We start from the raw sequence: 22,379 nt of genomic DNA, 5'->3' as shown, positions 1-22,379 counted from the left end.
ATTAAAACAAAGGAAATTGAATATTATGTGCCAGTTTTAATTTTCAAACTAGAGCTAACCATAAAAACAAAAATGCTAAACCATCATTAATACCCTTACCCATACCCCTAAACTAACCCTAATACCGTAACCCAAATAGGCAGACTGGATGGGCCCTTTGGTTCGTATCTGCTGTGAAATGTTTGTTTCTATGTAATACAGTTGGTCCCTTTACAAGAGCTACATGGCTGAATAGAGCAATGTGTGTTTTGACCACTAGGTGTCAGAAGCTGCAAGGTGACTGTGCAACAGGATGATTTTTCTGAAGGATATGTGCCACAGAAAACCGTGAATGTATCATGCCAGTACAAGAAAACTGAAAACTGCCCTAATGCTGTACAAATATATTGGTTCCGATATCTTGCTTCTGAACATGAAGAATTGCATCCAAAGGTCAGCAACCGCCGCTTCACAGTCCATAATGCTCAGAACAATACTGTTCTGCAAATTATTAACATATCAGTCCAGGACAGCGGGATATACATATGTGGCATAGCATTCCCAGATTCTGAACTTTTCACATCAAAGACTACAGGACCAGGATCCATACTACAAGTGCGAGGTAACATACCACATACACACTCTCTGTCTAGCAACTAGCAATAGCAGATCAAAATAGCACAGCAAACCTGAGAAGATCAACCAAATCGCAGGGATGCCAGGAAATAACATTATATTTTGGCCAATGTGTAAAGGATATGACAACATAGGTGTATTGTTTAATGTAAGGTAAAGAAAGCATTTGCAAATTCTAATTCAGACACCAAAATAAATGAATGCACCCAAATGGGGGAATATAACAGAGTCTCTGTGAGCTAGAGTAATAGTACACACTAACTGAAGTACTCGGCGTTCCCAGGTTTACATTTTCCAGTTATTAATGAGCTGGATGTAACCGTCAACATTTTAAAAATAATTAGTAGCTTAGTAGCTCTTACGACACACCCATGAGGAGGTTGCCCAGTATAAGATTTGTTTTTGGGGTGTCGCCAGTAGCCCTGACACCCAGATTTTGTTTTAGTTCAGTTTAATAACCACTTTTGCGTTGCAAGATGGGTTTAAAGTTTTCCTTCTGTTATCAATGTTACTATGCCAAGGATTTTGAGTACACAATATTATTTGTCTTCTCACCTCCATTTCTGTCACTTATTTTAGTTCACTGATTTACGGTTATTTCAGGTCATTAAATTATAGTTCTCTGTCGGTTATTACAGTTCATTAGTTTTCATCATAATCCATCCATTTGCAGACCCAGAACAGGCTCCCTGGGTCAAAGTTCTGCCCAGTGTACACCAATGGGAGGTCCAACCAGGACCCCCACCCCGTAGTATGTCTTCTGGGATCCAATGTTACCACCGTGTATAGTTTTCATACTAATCCATGCAGTGGAGGCCCAGAACAGGCTCCGTGGGTCAAGGTTCACGCACACACTATATATACAGGGCCGGTTCTAGCCCTTGTGGCGCCCCGGGCGAAAATAGGGGCGTGGTCAGATATGCCCCCTGTAGAGTTGTGCCGCTTACAAAAAAAAATACTCACCATCCCCGCTCCCGATACCCGACCGCTGCTGCCCTCCGTCTCCGGCCACCGGCGCCGCTCCTCTGATCTATGGGAGAGACGTCATGACGTCTCTCCCATAGCACCACATAGACACTAGAGGTCAATCATGATCCCTAGTGTCTATGTGCCGCTCCCACAATACCATGCGGTGCACGATGACTTCATTGCGCACCACATCTACTGAGGACCGGAGGCCCCAGTAGCGGATTTTGCTACGGCGCCCTCCGGAATGCGGCGCCCCAGGCAAAAATCCTGCGTGCCTGTAGCAAGATCCGCTATATATATATATATATATATATAGAGAGAGAGAGAGAGAGAGAGAGGGAGAGAGAGAGAGACACATACATGTGGGGCAAAAAAGTATTTGGACAGCCACCGATTGCGCAAGTTGACCCACTTAAAAAGATGAGAGAGGTCTGTAATTTCTATCATAGGTACACTTCAACTGTGAGAGACAGAATCTGAAAAAAACAAAACAGGAAATCACATTGTATGATTTTGAAACAATTTATTTGTATATTCTTGCGGAAAATAAATATTTGGACAATCAAAAAGTTTAACTCAATACTTTGTAATATAACCTTGGTTGGCAATTACAGAGGTCAAACGTTTCCTGTAGTTCTTGACCAGGTTTGCACACACTGTAGCAGGTATTTTAGCCCACTCTTCCATGCAGATCTTCTCTAGATCTGTCATGTTTTGGGGCTGTCGCCAGCCAACACTGACTTTCAACTCACTCCACAGATTTTCTATTGGGTTGAGGTCTGGAGACTGGCTAGGACCTTGAAATGCTTCTTAAGGTGCCACTCCTTAGTTGCCCGGGCGGTGTGTTTGGGGTCATTGTCATGCTGGGAGACCAGCCACGTTCCATCTTCAATGCTCTTACTGAAGGAAGGAGGTTTTTGCCCAAAATCTCACGATACATGGCCCCATTCATCCTCTACTTAATACGGATCAGTCGTCCTGTCCCCTTTGCAGAAAAGCAGCCCCAAAGCATGATGTTTCCACCCCCATGCTTCACAGTAGGTATGGTGTTCTTGGGATGCCATTCATCATTCTTCTCCCTCCAAACACGGCGAATGGAGTTTATACCAAAAAGTTCGTTTTTACTCTCATCTGACCACATTACATTCTCCCAATCCTCCTCTGGATCATCCAGATGGTCACTGGCAAACTTTAGACTGGCCTGGACATGTGCTAACTAAAGCAGGGGGACCTTTCGGGCGCTGCAGGATTTCAATCCATGACGACGTAGTGTGTTACTAATGGTAACCTTTGTGACTGTGGTCCTAAGCTCTCTTGAGGTCATTGACCAGGTCCCCCCGTGTAGTTCTGGGCTGATTCCTCCCCGTTATCAAGATCATCAATACTCCACGAGGTGAGATCTTGCATGGAGGCCCAGGTTGAGGGAGATTGTCAGTGATCTTGGATTTCTTCCATTTTTTTTATAATTGCGCCAACAGTTGATCTCTTCTCACCAAGCTGCTTGCCTATTGTCGAGTAGCTCATCCCAGCCTTGTGCAGCTCTACAATTTTGTCCCTGGTGTCCTTAGACAGCTCTCTGGTCTTGGCCATGGTGGAGAGGTAGCAGTCTGACTGTTTGAGGGTGTGGACAGGTGTCTTTTATACAGATAACCAGTTCATACAGGTGCCATTAATACAGGTAACGAGTGGAGGATAGAAGAGATGCTTAAAGTAGAAGTAACAGGTCTGTGAGAGCCAGAAATCTTGCTGCTTGATAGGTGTCCAAATATTTAATTTTCCACAAGAATAAACAAGTAAATTGTTTAAAAATCATACAAAGTGATTTCCTGGTTGTTTTTTTGTTAGATTCTGTCTCTCACAGTTGAAGTGTACCTATGATGGAAATTACAGACCTCTCTCATATTTTTAAGTGGGTCAACTTGCACAATCGGTGGCTGTCCAAATACTTTTTTGCCCCAATAAATAAATATATAATATCAAATATCAAATGAAATGAAATTTAATTTAATGCTGAATTCAACACAATAAACAGAGGTAAAATATTTGCATTACAAGGGAAGTTACTGTATGCAGTTAAAACAACACTTAAGGTCCATACACACTTAACGATATAATGAGCGACGTCACTCATTTTCCCCCTCCTTGAGCGACGTCGCTCCTTTTATCGTTAAGTGTGTATGCCGCCAGCGACGACCGATGCGCGGCCCCGCGGGTCGGCAACGATCGTCGCTGTCGGTAGGGCATGCATGAAGGATGTGGACTGTCGTCCACGACCTTCATGCAGGGCTGGCGGGGGCGTGACGTCACTGAGCGATATAAGCGGTCATATCGCTCAGTGCGTACAGGCGGCCGCCGACCGGCCGGCCCGGGAGGGGGAAACGTTAGACGAGGTCGCTCACAGAGCGACATCGTCTAATGTGTATAGGCCTTTAGGGTGAAAGAACCTGTGTACTTATGAAGTCACTGTCCTATCAGTATTTCGTTGGGAATCCTTTATTTTTCCAAGACAGCAGCACAGCAACGTGGCAATGAGCTAACCAATGTTTGGAGCTCTTCCTTCTTTATTATGTGGTGCCATGAGACAATTATAGCCTCAATTACATCTTTTTTATTGGATGGACGCCTCAGATGTACCAGTTTTTTCAAACGGAACCACAAATGCTCTATGGGGTTCAGGTCTGGGCTGTTTCCTGGCCATCCCAGCACCTGTATGTCATTCTCCGTGAACCACTGCTTGCATATCCGTCATCAGCAGCCATTAGCAGTGAACTGAGTACAACTCGTGTTTTTGTCAGTGCAAGAACGGTACGGAGAAGACTAACGGAGGTTGGCCTAAAAGGTAGGATTCCCCGAAAAAAGCCATTCCTGAATAAAAACCAGAGACAGAAACTAATACAATGGGCAAAAGAACACATTGTATGGACAGAAGGTCAGTGGAAACAAGTGATTCTGTAGGCCGCCTTCATGTCATAGATGGCACACTGAACAGAATGGTGTACATTGACACCATCCTACAACGAATACTTCTACCAGGGATCTTTTTCCAGATAATTCCCCATTTTTTTTCCAGCAGGATTCAGCTCCCTGCCACATTGCACGGATATGCAAACAGTGGTTCACAGAGAATGACATACGGGTTTCTGGAATGGCCCGGAAACAGCTCAGGCCTGAACCCCATAGAACATTTGTGATTCCGTTTGAAAAAACTGGTACATCTGATGCGTCCATCCAATAAAAGAGACTTGAGGATATAATTGTCTCATGGCACCACATAATAAAGAAGGAAGAGCTCCAAACATTGGTTGGCTCAATGCCACATCGCTGTGCTGCTCTCTTGAAAAATAAAGGATACCCAACAAAATACTGATAGGACAGTGACATCATAAGTACACAGGGATCTTCACCCTAAGTGTTGTTTTCACTGCATAACTTCCCTTGTAATGCAAATATTTGACCTCGTATATTTATTGTGTTGAATCCAGCATTAAATTTCCTTTCATTTGATATATGAATCATTGCACTGCATGAAGTGTAACAGATTTTATAAGCATTCGAAGTTAAAAAAATATTCAAATTTCAAAAAGTGTCCGCAATTTTGCCCACCACTGTACATACACAGTATATGTAGCTGTGAAATGTCAGGGAAACATGCACTGGTGATGTTCAGTATTAAATGCAGCTAGAAAATGGCACAGGCGAGGGAGGTAGATATTGGGGATTACAGGAGAAAAGAGCTTGGGTGAGGGAACAAAATAAAAAAAAACTTAATAATCACAGTCTCTCTTTTTTGTTGTTGCAGAAGCACATGAAGCAATGATTACACCAGCAAATGCTTCTTTAATAGTCATTTGTACATTGCTTTTTATATATAGCATCACAGTGTTTTCTTATTATGCATTCAAGGTGAGTCTATCCTTAATACATGTTGTTTAGGATATGTAAGCATGCAAAGAGCAACATAATATGCTAGCATTACATAAAGCAACATTATAATAATAATAATAATAATAATAATAATAAAAAATCATATAGCAGACCTAATTTACAACCACAGCAACCAAACATTTGGTTTCCTTGCCTAATTTGTACGTGAGTGAAATACAGATTTGTTGGTATGGTTTTATACAAGGTCAAAAAATAACTGTTAATTACATTTATTTATTGAACAAGCTGGGAAGAAATTGCACTACTCATTTGTTATGGTAAATGGACTGTACAATAAACCCTATTGTTTAAAATTTTATTTTCTAGTCAAAATGGAGAATCTGTAGATTCACAGAAAGCAAACAAGGATTCAGAGAGGTAAGAGACGTGAGTGGGAAACGGCTTTAGTCTACTCCAGCCAGTGATGAGAAATAATATCACACACTACATTTCTCTCTCACCTAGAAAAGCTACAGAGCAAGAAGTGTTTTTCAAGCAATAGCAAAAGAATATCGCAACAGATGCGAACGGAAAACAAACAAACAAGTAAGACACAACAAATATTTAAACTATTTAGGTCTTAAGCTGGGTACACACCTATACAATCATTGGCCCGTTCACCAGATACCGTCAGATTGGCCTAACGATTGTTCAGGTGTGTGTATGCAGGAGCGTTAGAACGACAAACAGTTTGACGTTCTCCTGCGGCACTAAGGGTGGGGAGGTCGCATCTTATGTAGCGTTTAATATTTTAGATGCCGACCTCCCAATCCCTTAAGAGCCCGTGCCGCCAAAGCTATTTCCAGCAATGCCTGTATGGGGCTCGAAGGGGTCAGGCTGGGTACACAGTACTTGGCTGATCAGGTTTGTTTAACCCAATCAGCAGAGTGAATGAAAAATTGAGTACCTACCTTTATGCTGGGCATACAGGGTCAGATAAAATGCCTGTCAGACCAACAGACATTTTATCTGACAGTATGTAACCCAGCAGATATCATGGCCATACACTCAGATATCTCAGTGTATAGGTCACCATATCTGGGTTCAGCCCCTCGGGAGGAGATATTTTCCCGTTTGTCCCATGTGAAGGAACAGGAGATGTTAGTTGATCAGCCGCTGCAGTGCATACACTGCCCAATGTAGCCGACTTGCTAAGCTCAAAATACCACATCGGACGGACAAGCCGGACGATTCGGCATGTCCAACTGATAGATATTTTGAGATCGGTCATGTGACTACACAGTACAATTATCTGTGCAATACGCCGATATCAGGCAGATCGCCCAGATAACTGTATCACATATGACCAGCATTATGAATTACTTGACTCATTTAATAACACAGAACAAACAGCCCATAGATAGCCAGTACCAATCACAATATAGCAGTTATTATTACTACTACAATATTAAAGTAGATACATTTGAGACCCATAACAAAATCACCCATTTCTGATCACATCACCAGACAAAGCACTGGCCTATCTAACCATGTTCCAATGCTAGTCATAAGTGACTATGCCAATCAACGATACTATAAGAGTCATAACCCAAAAGTACGGGGACCCAAGATAACTGGGAAGGAAGCTGTATGGATGAAGTGGGGTTAAAGAACAACATAAGTAGGAACGAAGGGTACAATAAAATTATTGTTTGGGTGCCCACCAGCAGCTATTCAATTATTCTGCTGTTCATGCAGGGCCAGCTCTACCATTAGGCAGCATTAGGTGGCTGCATAGGGGCGCTGTCCACTGGAGGGCACAACTGAATTCATCTAGCAAAAACTCAAGGATGTCTCTTTATGTGGGTCAGTAATGAACTTACACATGGGGGGATGGAACACAATAAGGAGCATACAAATTATAATAAGAATTTACTCACCGGTAATTCTATTTCTCGTAGTCCGTAGTGGATGCTGGGGACTCCGTAAGGACCATGGGGAATAGACGGGCTCCACAGGAGAATGGGCACTCCAAAGAAAGATTCAGTACTATCTGGTGTGCACTGGCTCCCCCCTCTATGCCCCTCCTCCAGACCCCAGCTAAGGAAACTGTGCCCGGAAGAGCTGACATTACAAGGAAAGGATTTTGGAATCCAGGGTAAGACTCATACCAGCCACACCAATCACACTGTACAACTTGTGATAAACTTACCCAGTTAACAGTATGAACAACAACTGAGCCTCATTCAACCGATGCTACATAACCATAACCCTTTGTTAAGCAATAACTATATACATGTATTGCAGAAAGTCCGCACTTGGGACGGGCGCCCAGCATCCACTACGGACTACGAGAAATAGAATTACCGGTGAGTAAATTCTTATTTTCTCTAACGTCCTAGTGGATGCTGGGGACTCCGTAAGGACCATGGGGATTATACCAAAGCTCCCAAACGGGCGGGAGAGTGCGGATGACTCTGCAGCACCGAATGGGCAAACACAAGGTACTCCTCAGCCAGGGTATCAAACCTGTAGAATTTTGCAAAAGTGTTTGAACCCGACCAAGTAGCAGCTCGGCAAAGCTGTAATGCCGAGACCCCTCGGGCAGCCGCCCAAGAAGAGCCCACTTTCCTTGTGGAATGGGCTTTCACTGATTTCGGCTGCGGCAATCCCGCCGCAGAATGAGCCTGCTGAATCGTGTTAGAGATCCAGCGAGCAATAGTTTGCTTTGAAGCAGGAGCACCCAGCTTGTTGGATGCATACAGGATAAACAGCGAGTCAGCCTTCCTGACTCCAGCCGTTCTGGTTACATAAAACTTCAAAGCCCGGACTACGTCCAGCAACTTGGAGTCCTCCAAGTCACGAGTAGCCGCAGGCACCACAATAGGTTGGTTCAAATGAAAAGATGACACCACCTTTGGCAGAAACTGCGGACGAGTCCGCAATTCTGCCCTGTCCATATGGAAAACAAGATAGGGGCTTTTACATGACAAAGCCGCCAATTCTGACACACGCGTAGCTGAAGCTAAAGCCAACAGCATGACCACTTTCCACGTGAGATACTTTAGTTCCACGGTCTTAAGTGGCTCAAACCAGTGGGATTTCAGGAAATCCAACACCACGTTAAGATCCCAAGGTGCCACTGGTGGCACAATAGGGGGCTGAATATGCAGCACTCCCTTAACAAACGTCTGAACCTCAGGCAGTGAAGCCAGTTCTTTTTGAAAGAAGATGGATAGGGCCGAAATCTGGACCTTTATGGACCCTAATTTTAGGTCCATAGTCACACCTGACTGTAGGAAGTGCAGGAATCGACCCAGCTGGAATTCCTCTGTAGGGGCCTTCCTGGCCTCACACCAAGCAACATATTTTCGCCATATACGGTGATAATGCTTTGCCGTCACGTCCTTCCTAGCCTTTATCAGCGTAGGAATAACTTCATCCGGAATGCCCTTTTCTGCTAGGATTCGGCGTTCAACCGCCATGCCGTCAAACGCAGCCGCGGTAAGTCTTGGAACAGACAGGGCCCCTGTTGCAACAGGTCCTGTCTGAGAGGCAGAGGCCATGGTTCCTCTGTGAGCATTTCTTGCAGTTCCGGGTACCAAGTCCTTCTTGGCCAGTCCGGAACAATGAGTATTGTTTTCACTCTTCTTTTCCTTACGATTCTCAGTACCTTGGGTATGAGAGGAAGAGGAGGAAACACATAGACTGACAGGAACACCCAGGTGTTACCAGTGCGTCCACAGCTATCGCCTGAGGGTCCCTTGACCTGGCGCAATACCTTTTTAGCTTTTTGTTGAGGCGGGACGCCATCATGTCCACCTGTGGCAGTTCCCACCGACTTGCAATCTGCGTGAAGACTTCTTGATGAAGTCCCCACTCTCCCGGGTGGAGGTCGTGCCTGCTGAGGAAGTCTGCTTCCCAGTTGTCCACTCCCGGAATGAACACTGCTGACAGTGCTTGCACGTGATTCTCCGCCCAACGAAGAATCCTGGTGGCTTCCGCCATCGCCACTCTGCTTCTTGTGCCGCCCTGGCGGTTTACATGAGCCACTGCGGTGATGTTGTCTGACTGAATCAGCACCGGTTGGTTGCGAAGCAGAGGCTCCGCTTGACTCAGGGCGTTGTATATGGCCCTTTGTTCCAGGATATTTATGTGCAGACAAGCCTCGTGACTTGACCACAACCCTTGGAAGTTTCTTCCCTGAGTGACTGCCCCCCATCCTAGGAGGCTCGCATCCGTGGTCACCAGGACCCAGTCCTGTATGCCGAACCTGCGGCCCTCGAGAAGGTGAGCACTCTGCAGCCACCACAGGAGAGACACCCTGGTCCTGGAGGACAGGGTGATCAGCCGATGCATCTGAAGATGCGATCCGGACCACTTGTCCAACAGATCCCACTGAAAGATCCTCGCATGGAACCTGCCGAAGGGAATGGCCATCTTTCCCAGGACTCGCGTGCAGTGATGCACCGACACCTGTTTCGGTTTTAAGAGGTCGCTGACTAGAGTCACGAGCTCCTGAGCCTTCTCCGCCGGGAGAAACACCTTCTTCTGGTCTGTGTCCAGAATCATGCCCAGAAAGGGCAGACGCGTCGTAGGAATCAGCTGCGATTTTGAGATATTCAGAATCCAGCCGTGCTGTTGCAACACTTCCTGAGAGTGTGCTACGCTGATCAGCAACTGTCTCTGGACCTCGCCTTTATGAGGAGATCGTCCAAGTATGGGATAATTGTGACTCCTTGCTTTCTCAGGAGCACCATCATTTCCGCCATTACCTTGGTAAATATTCTCGGTGCCGTGGAGAGCCCAAACGGCAACGTCTGGAATTGGTAATGACAGTCCTGTACCACAAACCTGAGGTACTCCTGATGAGGTGGATAAATGGGGACATGCAAGTAAGAATCCTTGATGTCCAGAGACACCATAAAATCCCCCTCTTCCAGGCTTGCAATGACCGCTCTGAGCGATTCCATTTTGAACTTGAATTTCTTCAGATAAATGTTCAGGGATTTTAAATTCAAGATGGGTCTGACCGAACAGTCCGGTTTCGGTACTACAAACATAGTGGAATAGTAACCCCTTCCCTGTTGAAGGAGAGGAACCTTTACAACCACCTGCTGGAGGTATAACTTGTGAATTGCTGCCAGCACTACCTCCCTTTCCATGGGGGAAGCTGGCAAGGCCGATTTTAGGTAACGGTGAGGGGGCGTCACCTCAAATTCCAGTTTGTATCCCTGAGACACAACTTGTATAGCCCAAGGATCCACCCGTGAGCGAACCCACTGGTGGCTGAAATGTCGGAGACGCGCCCCCACGGCTCCTGGCTCCGCCTGTGGAGCCCCAGCGTCATGCGGTGGATTTAGTGGAAGCCGGGGAGGACTTTTGTTCCTGGGAACTAGCTGCGTGGTGCAGCCTCTTTCCGCTACCCCTGCCTCTGGCAAAAAAGGATGCACCTCTGACTTTCTTGCTCTTTTGCGAACGAAAGGACTGCATTTGTTAATACGGTGCTTTCTTAGGCTGTGGCGGGACATAAGGCAAGAAATTTGACTTCCCAGCCGTAGCTGTGGAAACTAGGTCTGAGAGACCGTCCCCAAACAATTCCTCACCCTTATAAGGTAAAACCTCCATGTGTTTTTTAGAGTCGGTATTCCCTGTCCATTGCCGAGTCCATAAGACCATTCTGGCAGAAATGGACATTGCGTTTACTCTAGAGCCCAGCAGGCAAATGTCCCTCTGGGCATCCCGCATATATAGGACCGCGTCCTTGATATGTGCCAGGATCATTAGAACAGAGTCCCTGTCCAGGGTATCCAACTCCTCAGACAGAGTATCCGTCCATGCTGCTACCGCACTACACATCCAGGCCGAAGCAATTGCTGGCCTCAGCAGCGTACCAGAATGTGTGTAAACAGACTTCAGGATCGCTTCCTGCTTTCTATCCGCAGGATCCTTTAGGGCGGCCGTATCCTGAGACGGCAGGGCCACCTTCTTAGATAAGCGTGTCAACGCCTTGTCTACCCTGGGGGAGGATTCCCAGCGTAACCAGTCCGTTGGCGGGAAAGGATACGCCATCAGCAATCTCTTGGAAATTACTACCTTCCTATCAGGGGAATCCCACGCCTTTTCACATAATTCATTCAATTCATGTGACGGGGGAAAAGCCACTTCTTGCTTTTTCTCCCCATACATATAAATCCTCTTGTCAGGGACAGGATTTTCCTCAGAAACGTGTAACACATCCTTCATTGCCACAATCATGTAGCGGATGGCTTTAGTCATTTTAGGCTGCAACTTTGCATCATCGTCATCGACACTGTAATCAGATTCCGTGTCGACGTCTGTGTCAACTAACTGGGATATTGGGCGCTTTTGAGACCCTGACGGCCTCTGCGCTGTGGGAGCAGGCATGGGTTGAGACCCCGACTGTCCCAAGGCTACAGCTTTATCCAATCTGTTATGTAAGGAGCTTACATTATCATTTAACACCTTCCACATATCCATCCAATAAGGTGTCGGCCCCGTCAGGGGCGACACCACATCTATTTGCACTTGTTCTGCCTCCACGTATCCTTCCTCATCAAACATGTCGACACAGGCGTACCGACACACCGCACACATACAGGGAACGCTCTGACTGAGGACAGGACCCCACAAAGGCTTTTGGGGAGACAGAGAGAGAGTATGCCATCACACACCCCAGCGCTATATAACCCAGGGATTACACTGTACCTTAGTGTTTACCCAGTAGCTGCTGTTTTTATATATATATATATATATATATATATATATATATATATATATATATATATCTGCGCCTAAATTTTTGTGCCCCCCCCTCTCTTTTTTACCCTCTATTGCACCTGTATACTGTAGGGGAGAGCTTGGGGAGCGTCCTTCCAGCGGAGCTGTGAAGAGAAAATGGCGCTGGTGTGCTGAGGAAGAAGGCCCCGCCCCCTCAGCGGCGGGCTTCTGTCCCGCTTCTCATGTGTAAAAATGGCGGGGGCTCGCACATATATACAGTGCCTGACTGTATATATGTATACTTTTGCCATCAGGTATCTTAATTGCTGCCCAGGGCGCCCCCCCCTGCGCCCTGCACCCTACAGTGACCGGAGTGTGTGGGTGTGCTGCGGGAGCAATGGCGCACAGCTGCAGTGCTGTGCGCTACCTTAAGTGAAGACAGGAGTCTTCTGCCGCCGATTTCGATGTCTTCTTGCTTCTGCTGCTTCTGTACTTCTGGCTCTGCGAGGGGGACGGCGGCGCGGCTCCGGGAACGGACGATCAAGGTTAGGTACCCGTGTTCGATCCCTCTGGAGCTAATGGTGTCCAGTAGCCTAAGAAGCGCAACTTAGCTGCAGTGAGTAGGTTTGCTTCTCTCCCCTCAGTCCCACGTAGCAGAGAGTCTGTTGCCAGCAGAAGCTCTCTGAAAATAAAAAACCTGACAAAATACTTTCTTTTCTAGCAAGCTCAGGAGAGCCCACTAGGAGCACCCAGCTCTGGCCGGGCACAGATTCTAACTGGGGTCTGGAGGAGGAGCATAGAGGGAGGAGCCAGTGCACACCAGATAGTACTGAATCTTTCTTTGGAGTGCCCAGTCTCCTGCAGAGCCCGTCTATTCCCCATGGTCCTTACGGAGTCCCCAGCATCCACTAGGACGTTAGAGAAATATATATATATATATATATATACACACACACACACATACATACATACACACACACACACGTATATATGTGCGTATATATGTATGTATACACATACAATTAAAGGGATGTAATCGGCATCCCGGCGAACGGAATGCCGGCACCAAATCCCTGACACCTGTCTGAATGCGGGTGCTGTAATCTCAACAAGCGGAATCCTTAATGTCAGTATGCCAGGGAGGGTGAGGCTGCGGTTAGAGTAAGGTTAATTAGTTTAATTCAAAATGTTGGTATTATGGTGGTTGGGATGCCGCTGTCCCGTACCCAACCACAATTAAATATCCCCACCAAAACCAACTACAGTAATAATAAGAATTTACTTACCGATAATTCTATTTCTCGTAGTCCGTAGTGGATGCTGGGAACTCCGTAAGACCCATGGGGAATAGCGGCTCCGCAGGCAGGAGACTGGGCACAAAAGTAAAGCTTTAGGACTACCTGGTGTGCACTGGCTCCTCCCCCTATGACCCTCCTCCAAGCCTCAGTTAGGATACTGTGCCCGGACGAGCGTACACAATAAGGAAGGATTTTGAATCCCGGGTAAGACTCATACCAGCCACACCAATCACACCGTACAACCTGTGATCTGAACCCAGTTAACAGCATGATAACAGAGGAGCCTCTGAAAAGATGGCTCACAACAATAATAACCCGATTTTTTGTAACAATAACTATGTACAAGTATTGCAGACAATCCGCACTTGGGATGGGCGCCCAGCATCCACTACGGACTACGAGAAATAGAATTATCGGTAAGTAAATTCTTATTTTCTCTGACGTCCTAGTGGATGCTGGGGACTCCGTAAGGACCATGGGGATTATACCAAAGCTCCCAAACGGGCGGGAGAGTGCGGATGACTCTGCAGCACCGAATGAGAGAACTCCAGGTCCTCCTCAGCCAGGGTATCAAATTTGTAGAATTTAGCAAACGTATTTGCCCCTGACCAAGTAGCTGCTCGGCAAAGTTGTAAAGCCGAGACCCCTCGGGCAGCCGCCCAAGATGAGCCCACCTTCCTTGTGGAATGGGCTTTTACAGATTTTGGCTGTGGCAGGCCTGCCACAGAATGTGCAAGCTGAATTGTACTACAAATCCAACGAGCAATAGTCTGCTTAGAAGCAGGAGCACCCAGCTTGTTGGGTGCATACAGGATAAACAGCGAGTCAGATTTTCTGACTCCAGCCGTCCTGGAAACATATATTTTCAGGGCCCTGACTACGTCCAGCAACTTGGAGTCCTCCAAGTCCCTAGTAGCCGCAGGTACCACAATAGGCTGGTTCAAGTGAAACGCTGAAACCACCTTAGGGAGAAATTGAGGACGAGTCCTCAGTTCTGCCCTGTCCGTATGAAAAATTAGGTAAGGGCTTTTATAGGATAAAGCCGCCAATTCTGAGACACGCCTGGCTGAAGCCAGGGCCAACAGCATCACCACTTTCCAAGTCCACAGTGGTGAGTGGTTCAAACCAATGTGATTTTAGGAACCCCAAAACTACATTGAGATCCCAAGGTGCCACTGGAGGCACAAAAGGAGGCTGTATATGCAGTACCCCTTGACAAACGTCTGAACTTCAGGAACTGAAGCCAGTTCTTTCTGGAAGAAAATCGACAGGGCCGAAATTTGAACCTTAATGGACCCTAATTTTAGGCCCATAGACAGTCCTGTTTGCAGGAAATGCAGGAAACGACCCAGTTGAAATTCCTCTGTAGGGGCCTTCCTGGCCTCGCACCACGCAACATATTTACGCCAAATACGGTGATAATGCTGTACGGTTACATCCTTCCTGGCTTTGATCAGGGTAGGGATGACTTCATCCGGAATGCCTTTTTCCTTCAGGATCCGGCGTTCAACCGCCATGCCGTCAAACGCAGCCGCGGTAAGTCTTGGAAGAGACAGGGTCCCTGCTGGAGCAGGTCCTTTCTTAGAGGTAGAGGCCACGGGTCCTCTGTGAGCATCTCTTGAAGTTCCGGGTACCAAGTCCTTCTTGGCCAATCCGGAGCCACGAGTATAGTCCTTACTCCTCTCCTTCTTATGATTCTCAGTACCATGGGTATGAGAGGCAGAGGAGGGAACACATACACTGACTGGTACACCCACGGTGTTACCAGAGCGTCCACAGCTATTGCCTGAGGGTCCCTTGACCTGGCGCAATACCCGTCTAGTTTTTTGTTGAGGCGGGACGCCATCATGTCCACCTTTGGTTTTTCCCAACGGTTCACAATCATGTGGAAGACTTCTGGGTGAAGTCCCCACTCTCCCGGGTGGAGGTCGTGTCTGCTGAGGAAGTCTGCTTCCCAGTTGTCCACTCCCGGAATGAACACTGCTGACAGTGCTATCGCATGATTTTCCGCCCAGCGAAGAATCCTTGCAACTTCTGCCATTGCCCTCCTGCTTCTTGTGCCGCCCTGTCTGTTTACGTGGGCGACTGCCGTGATGTTGTCTGACTGGATCAGCACCGGCTGACCTTGAAGCAGAGGTCTTGCTAGGCTTAGAGCATTGTAGATGGCCCTTAGCTCCAGGATATTTATGTGAAGTGATGTCTCCAGGCTTGACCACAAGCCCTGGAAATTTCTTCCCTGTGTGACTGCTCCCCAGCCTCTCAGGCTGGCATCCGTGGTCACCAGGACCCAGTCCTGAATGCCGAATCTGCGGCCCTCTAGAAGATGAGCACTCTGCAACCACCACAGGAGAGACACCCTTGTCCTTGGTGACAAGATTATCCGCTGATGCATCTGAAGATGCGACCCGGACCATTTGTCTAGCAGATCCCACTGGAAGGTTCTTGCGTGGAATCTGCCGAATGGGATTGCTTCGTAAGAAGCCACCATCTTTCCCAGGACCCTTGTGCATTGATGCACTGAGACTTGGCCTGGTTTTAGGAGATTTCTGACTAGTTCGGATAACTCCCTGGCTTTCTCCTCCGGGAGAAACACCTTTTTCTGGACTGTGTCCAGGATCATCCCTAGGAATAGAAGTCGTGTCGTCGGGATCAGCTGCGATTTTGGAATATTGAGAATCCAACCGTGCTGGCGCAGCACTATCTGAGATAGTGCTACTCCGACTTCCAACTGTTCCCTGGATCTTGCCCTTATCAGGAGATCGTCCAAGTAAGGGATAACTAAAACTCCCTTCCTTCGAAGGAGTATCATCATTTCGGCCATTACCTTGGTAAAGACCCGGGCTGCCGTGGACAATCCAAACGGCAGCGTCTGAAACTGATAGTGACAGTTCTGTACCACAAACCTGAGGTACCCTTGGTGAGAAGGGTAAATTGGGACATGTAGGTAAGCATCTTTGATGTCTACAGACACCATATAGTCCCCTTCTTCCAGGTTTGCAATCACTGCTCTGAGTGACTCCATCTTGAATTTGAACCTTTGTATGTAAGTGTTCAAGGATTTTAGGTTTAAAATTGGTCTCACCGAGCCGTCCGGCTTCGGTACCACAAACAGAGTGGAATAATACCCCTTTCCCTGTTGTAGGATGGGTACCTTGATTATCACCTGCTGGGAATATAGCTTGTGAATGGCTTCCAATACTGCCTCCCTGTCTGAGGGAGACGTCGGTAAAGCAGACTTTAGAAAACGGCGAGGGGGAGACGTCTCAAATTCCAATTTGTACCCCTGAGATACCACCTGAAGGATCCAGGGGTCCACTTGCGAGTGGGCCCACTGCGCACTGAACTTCTTGAGACGGGCCCCCACCGTGCCTGAGTCCGCTTGTAAAGCCCCAGCGTCATGCTGAGGACTTTGCGGAGGCGGGAGAGGGCTTTTGTTCCTGGGAACTGGCTGTTTGTTGCAGCCTTTTTCCTCTCCCTCTGCCACGGGGCAGAAATGAGGCACCTTTTGCCCGCTTGCCCTTATGGGGCCGAAAGGACTGCGCCTGATAATACGGCGTCTTCTTAGGTTGAGAAACTACCTGGGGTAAAAAGGTGGATTTTCCAGCAGTTGCCGTGGCTACCAGGTCTGATAGACCTACCCCAAATAACTCCTCCCCCTTATAAGGCAATACTTCCATGTGCCTTTTAGAATCCGCATCACCTGACCACTGCCGCGTCCATAAACCTCTTCTTGCAGAAATGGACAGCGCGCTAACTCTTGATGCCAGTCTGCAAATATCCCTCTGTGCATCACGCATATATAGAAATGTATCCTTCAAATGCTCTATAGTCAGTAATATACTGTCCCTATCTAGGGTATCAATATTTTCAGTCAGGGAATCTGACCACGCCAGGCCCGCACTGCACATCCAGGCTGAGGCGATTGCTGGTCGCAGTATAACACCCGTGTGAGTGTATATACATTTTAGGATATTCTCCAGCTTTCTATCGGAAGGTTCCTTTAGGGCGGCCGTATCAGGAGAGGGTAGTGCTACCTGTTTAGACAAGCGTGTGAGCGCTTTATCCACCCTAGGGGGTGTTTCCCAACGTGCCCTATCCTCTGGCGGGAAAGGGTACGATGCCAATAACCTTTTAGGAATTATCAGTTTTTTATCGGGGGAAACCCACGCCTCATCACACACTTCATTTAATTCCTCGGATACAGGAAAAACTACAGGCAGTTTTTTCTCACCAAACATAATACCCTTTTTAGGGGTACTTGTATTATCAGAGATATGCAATACATTTTTCATTGCTTCAATCATGTAACGTGTGGCCCTAGTGGAAGTCACGTTTGTCTCCTCATCATCGACACTGGAGTCAGTATCCGTGTCTGTGTCTGCCATTTGAGGTAACGGGCGTTTTAAAGCCCCTGATGGCGTTTGAGACCCCTGGACAGGCACAAGCCGAGTAGCCGGCTGTCTCATGTCGTCAACTGTCTGTCGTAAAGAGCTGACAATGTCACGCAATTCCTTCCATAAGCTCATCCACTCAGGTGTCGACTCCCTAGGGGGTGACAACTCTATAATAGGCAATTGCTCCGCCTCCATCTCATTTTCCTCCTCAAACATGTCGACACAATCGTACCGACACACCGCACACACACAGGGAATGCTCTGATAGAGGACAGGACCCCACTAGCCCTTTGGGGAGACAGAGGGAGAGTATGCCAGCACACACCAGAGCGCTATATATAGACAGGAATAACACTATAAAATGTGCTTTTCCCTTTATAGCTGCTGTTAGTATCAAAACTGCACCAAATTAGTGCCCCCCTCTCTTTTTTACCCTTTTCTGTAGTGCAGGACTGCAGGGGAGAGTCAGGGAGAGGTCCTTCCAGCGGAGCTGTGATGGAAAATGGTGCCCGTGTGCTGAGGAGATAGGCTCCGCCCCCTTCTCAGCGGCCTTTTCTCACGCTTTTTGGTGAGTTCTGGCAGGGGTTAAAATACATCCATATAGCCCTGGGGGTTATATGTGGTGTATTTATGCCAGCCAAGGTGTTTACATTGCTGCTCAGGGCGCCCCCCCCTAGCGCCCTGCACCCTCAGTGACCGAAGTGTGAAGTGTGCCTGAGTAACAATGGCGCACAGCTGCAGTGCTGTGCGCTACCTTGTTGAAGACTGATGTCTTCTGCCGCCGATTTTTCCGGACCTCTTCTTGCTTCTGGCTCTGTAAGGGGGCCGGCGGCGCGGCTCTGGGACCGAGCTCCGAGGCTGGGCCTGTGTTCGGTCCCTCTGGAGCTAATGGTGTCCAGTAGCCTAAGAAGCCCAATCCACTCTGCACGCAGGTGAGTTCGCTTCTTCTCCCCTTAGTCCCTCGATGCAGTGAGCCTGTTGCCAGCAGGTCTCACTGAAAATAAAAAACCTAAAACTAAACTTTCACTAAGAAGCTCAGGAGAGCCCCTAGTGTGCACCCTTCTCGGCCGGGCACAAAAATCTAACTGAGGCTTGGAGGAGGGTCATAGGGGGAGGAGCCAGTGCACACCAGGTAGTCCTAAAGCTTTACTTTTGTGCCCAGTCTCCTGCCTGCGGAGCCGCTATTCCCCATGGTCCTTACGGAGTTCCCAGCATCCACTAGGACGTCAGAGAAATATATATATTATATCCTGGCACACAGCAAAAAAGTGAAATTGGCCTGTGTCCAATCTATACGATTCCGAACATGCCAGATAGCGTAAATAAGACGGCACTCAAGCACTTTTAGAGAGAAAGTATATTGTAAACAAAGTCACAAAATTTTACTTGGTTTACAGTATACTTTATCCCTTTAAAAATACTTGTGTCGTGCCTTTCTTCTGTATATGTATAATGATGCAATTCACCCTAGTCCACCTAGTGGCCACCTGCATCTCCCCTCCAAGAGGTGGTGGTGGGAAGTGGGTTGCAGGTTAGGGTGTGCTAGGCTGAAGCTTTGCCTAGGGTGCAGAGAGATCTTGCAACTGCCCTGTGTTCAGACTATAGAGCTGCAGGCGTCTACGTTTCTGCTTGCAGCTTCCCAAGGTGGCGAGCAGAAAATAGGATTTTGGTACTTACCAGGTAAATCCTTTTCTTTGAATCCATAGGGGGCACTGGAGTACTCTTGGGATATGGACGGCTTCCGCAGGAACAAGGCACTGAATAATTAAATTTAGAACTCTCCTCCCCTCCATATCCCAGAGTACCTCAGTGTTTTTTACTGAGCCGAACAGGAGTAATAGAGTTCACAATGGAGAAGTACATATAATATAACATAACGGACAACAATAAAGTTGACACATAACGTGACTGACAACTAAACAGTTGGCACTATAACCGCTAGAACTTGAAACTTTGAACCAGTCGGTGAGAATGTGTTACCATAAGATCCCCTGAACTTACCACAAACCAGGTAAAACTGCTCTGGGTGGGCGTCCAGTGCCCCCTATGGATTCAAAGAAAAGGATTTACCTGGTAAGTACCAAAATCCTATTTTCTTTTTCATCCACTAGGGGTCACTGGAGTACTCTTGGTACGTACCAAAGCTTCCCTCGTGGGCGGGAAAGCAGTTTGGCACCTGTAACTAGTGATGAGCGGATTCGGTTTTACTCGGTTTTACTCGGTTCTCAAAACCGAATCTTATTGGCTATCCAAAACACGTGACATCAGTGAGCCAATAAGATTCGGTTTTGAGAACCGAGTAAAACCGAGTAAAACCGAATCCGCTCATCACTACCTGTAACACTAGGCGGCCAAAGCTAGATGCTGATGCCGCAAACGTATCAAACTTGTAAAAGCACACAAATGTGTGCACTGATGACCACGTAGCCGCACGGCAAAGCTGCGTCGTAGAAGCCCCACGACCAGCTGCCCACGAAGTTCCCACAGTACGTGTGGAATGAGCGGTTACTGATACTGCTGTAACCTAGCATGAAGGTAAGCCGGACGAATTGTCAGTTTAATCCATCTGGATAAGGTCAGCTTAGAAGCTGGCCAACCCATCTTGGCAGCATCATAGAGAACAAACAACGTATCCGTCTTACAAACTGTAGACGTTCGGGATACATAAACGCGTAATGCGCGTACCACATCCAAGGTTCCAGAATTTCCTGTCAACACAGGAACTACTATTGGTTGATTGATGTGAAAAGATGACACTACCTTTGGTAAGAAAGCGGGATTCATCCGAAGTTCCGCTCTGTCATCATGAAACACCAAATACGGTGGCTTGCATGACAAGGCACCCAAATCTGAAACACGCCTTGCCGAAGCTAAGGCTAGTAGAAAAATTGTTTTCCAAGTGAGAAACTTAATATCCACTTGTTGTAAGGGTTCAAAATATGAAGACTGTAAGAAATCTAAAACCAGATTCAAGTCCCATGGCGCTGTAGGTGGAATGAATGGAGGCTGTACTCTGAGGACACCTTGCAGAAAAGTGTGTACCGACGGCAATAGAGCCAATCGTCTTTGAAAGTAAATTGACAACGCAGATACCTGCACCTTTAGTGTAAATAAACGCAGTCCTCCATCTAACCCAGTCTGTAGAAATAACAAAAGACGGGATAACTTGAAAGATGATGTCGGAAACTTCCGATCTTCACACCAAGCTATATAGGCACGCCAAATTCTGTAATAATGAGCTGCCGTAACCGGCTTCCTAGCTCGTAACATGGTTGGTATAACCGATTCTGGAATGCCCTCTCTTCTTAAGAGGGCGGTCTCAACAGCCACCCTGTCAAACGCAGCCGCGCTAAATCGGGGTAAAGGAACGGACCCTGTTGTAACAGGTCCGTACGTAGTGGGAGCGGCCAAGGATCGTCTGCGAGTAGTCCGCGGAGATCCGAGAACCAAGCTCTCCGAGGCCAATGAGGCGCCACTAGTATGACTGTGACGGACACTCTTTTGATCCGTTTTAGCAACAGAGGGAGCAGCGGAAACGGTGGAAACAGATGCATGAGGCTGTACGGCCACACAATGGTGAGAGCATCCACCGCCACTGCCTTTGGATCTCGCGTTCTGGACACATACTGGGGCATTTGGTGATTGTGGCAGGATGCCATCAGGTCCACTTGAGGGTAACCCCACCTCTGGACCAACATGTGAAACACTTCTGGATTTAATGCCCATTCTCCTGGATGAAAATCCAGACGGCTGAGATAATCCGCCTCCCAGTTGTCCACTCCCGGAATGAACACTGCCGACAATATCACTTGGTGATGTTCGGCCCAATTGAGGATTCGAGCTACTTCCCGCATTGCCATGCGGCTTCTCGTTCCTCCTTGTTTGTTGATGCACCTGAACAGTCTGAGACCGAAGCATGTGCACTGCTTGTCGTAGCGCATTGTAAATTGCCCGGAGTTCTAGGACATTTATAGACAGCAATCTTTCGTGATCCGCCCAGAGACCCTGGAGCTGACAATTTTGAACTACAGCTCCCCAACCTCTGAGACTCGCGTCCGTCGTTAGAATTATCCAATTCCAGGCGCCGAACCGTTTCCCTGCGGTTAGATTGTGTACTTTGAGCCACCAGAGTAGAGACACTCTGGCCCGTGGCGACAACCTCACCCTGTGGTGAATCTGCAGATGCGAGCCCGACCACTGTGCGAGCACATCCAGTTGAAAAGGACGTGAGTGAAATCTCCCGAACTGAAGCGATTCGAAAGCCGCCACCATTGTGCCTAAGAGGCGAATGCACAAATGTACCGAGACTGTGCGTGGCTTGAGCACCAATAGTACCAGATGACGAATGACCTGTACTTTCTGTTCTGGTAGGTAAATTCTTTGATTTACCGTATCGAGAACCATACCTAGGAATTGAAGTCGTTGAGACGGAATCAGATGTGATTTCTTGAAGTTGACAATCCAACCGTGCTGAACCAGTACATTGTACGTTAGCAAC

The 22,379-nt window shown here is 47.5% G+C and overlaps 2 protein-coding genes across 2 annotated transcripts in view; one reads left to right on the top strand and one right to left on the bottom strand.

Annotated features, from left to right (window-relative positions):
- Positions 1 to 22,379, bottom strand: part of METTL9 (methyltransferase 9, His-X-His N1(pi)-histidine) — a 142,131-nt gene that overhangs the window by 45,457 nt on the left and 74,295 nt on the right. The window lies entirely within an intron of this gene.
- IGSF6 (immunoglobulin superfamily member 6) overlaps positions 1 to 22,379 on the top strand; it is a 30,676-nt gene that overhangs the window by 2,736 nt on the left and 5,561 nt on the right. Inside the window, exons 2-5 of the mRNA XM_063934461.1 lie at positions 260 to 601; positions 5,384 to 5,487; positions 5,836 to 5,886; positions 5,974 to 6,054. Coding sequence (XP_063790531.1) covers positions 260 to 601; positions 5,384 to 5,487; positions 5,836 to 5,886; positions 5,974 to 6,054 — 578 coding nt within the window. The remainder of the gene's footprint in view (positions 1 to 259; positions 602 to 5,383; positions 5,488 to 5,835; positions 5,887 to 5,973; positions 6,055 to 22,379) is intronic.

Source organism: Pseudophryne corroboree, chromosome 7, assembly GCF_028390025.1.
Source record: "Pseudophryne corroboree isolate aPseCor3 chromosome 7, aPseCor3.hap2, whole genome shotgun sequence".
NCBI lineage: Eukaryota > Metazoa > Chordata > Amphibia > Anura > Myobatrachidae > Pseudophryne > Pseudophryne corroboree.
The sequence above is the reverse complement of the archived record's forward strand: the minus strand, read 5'-3'. Positions and strand labels throughout refer to the sequence as shown.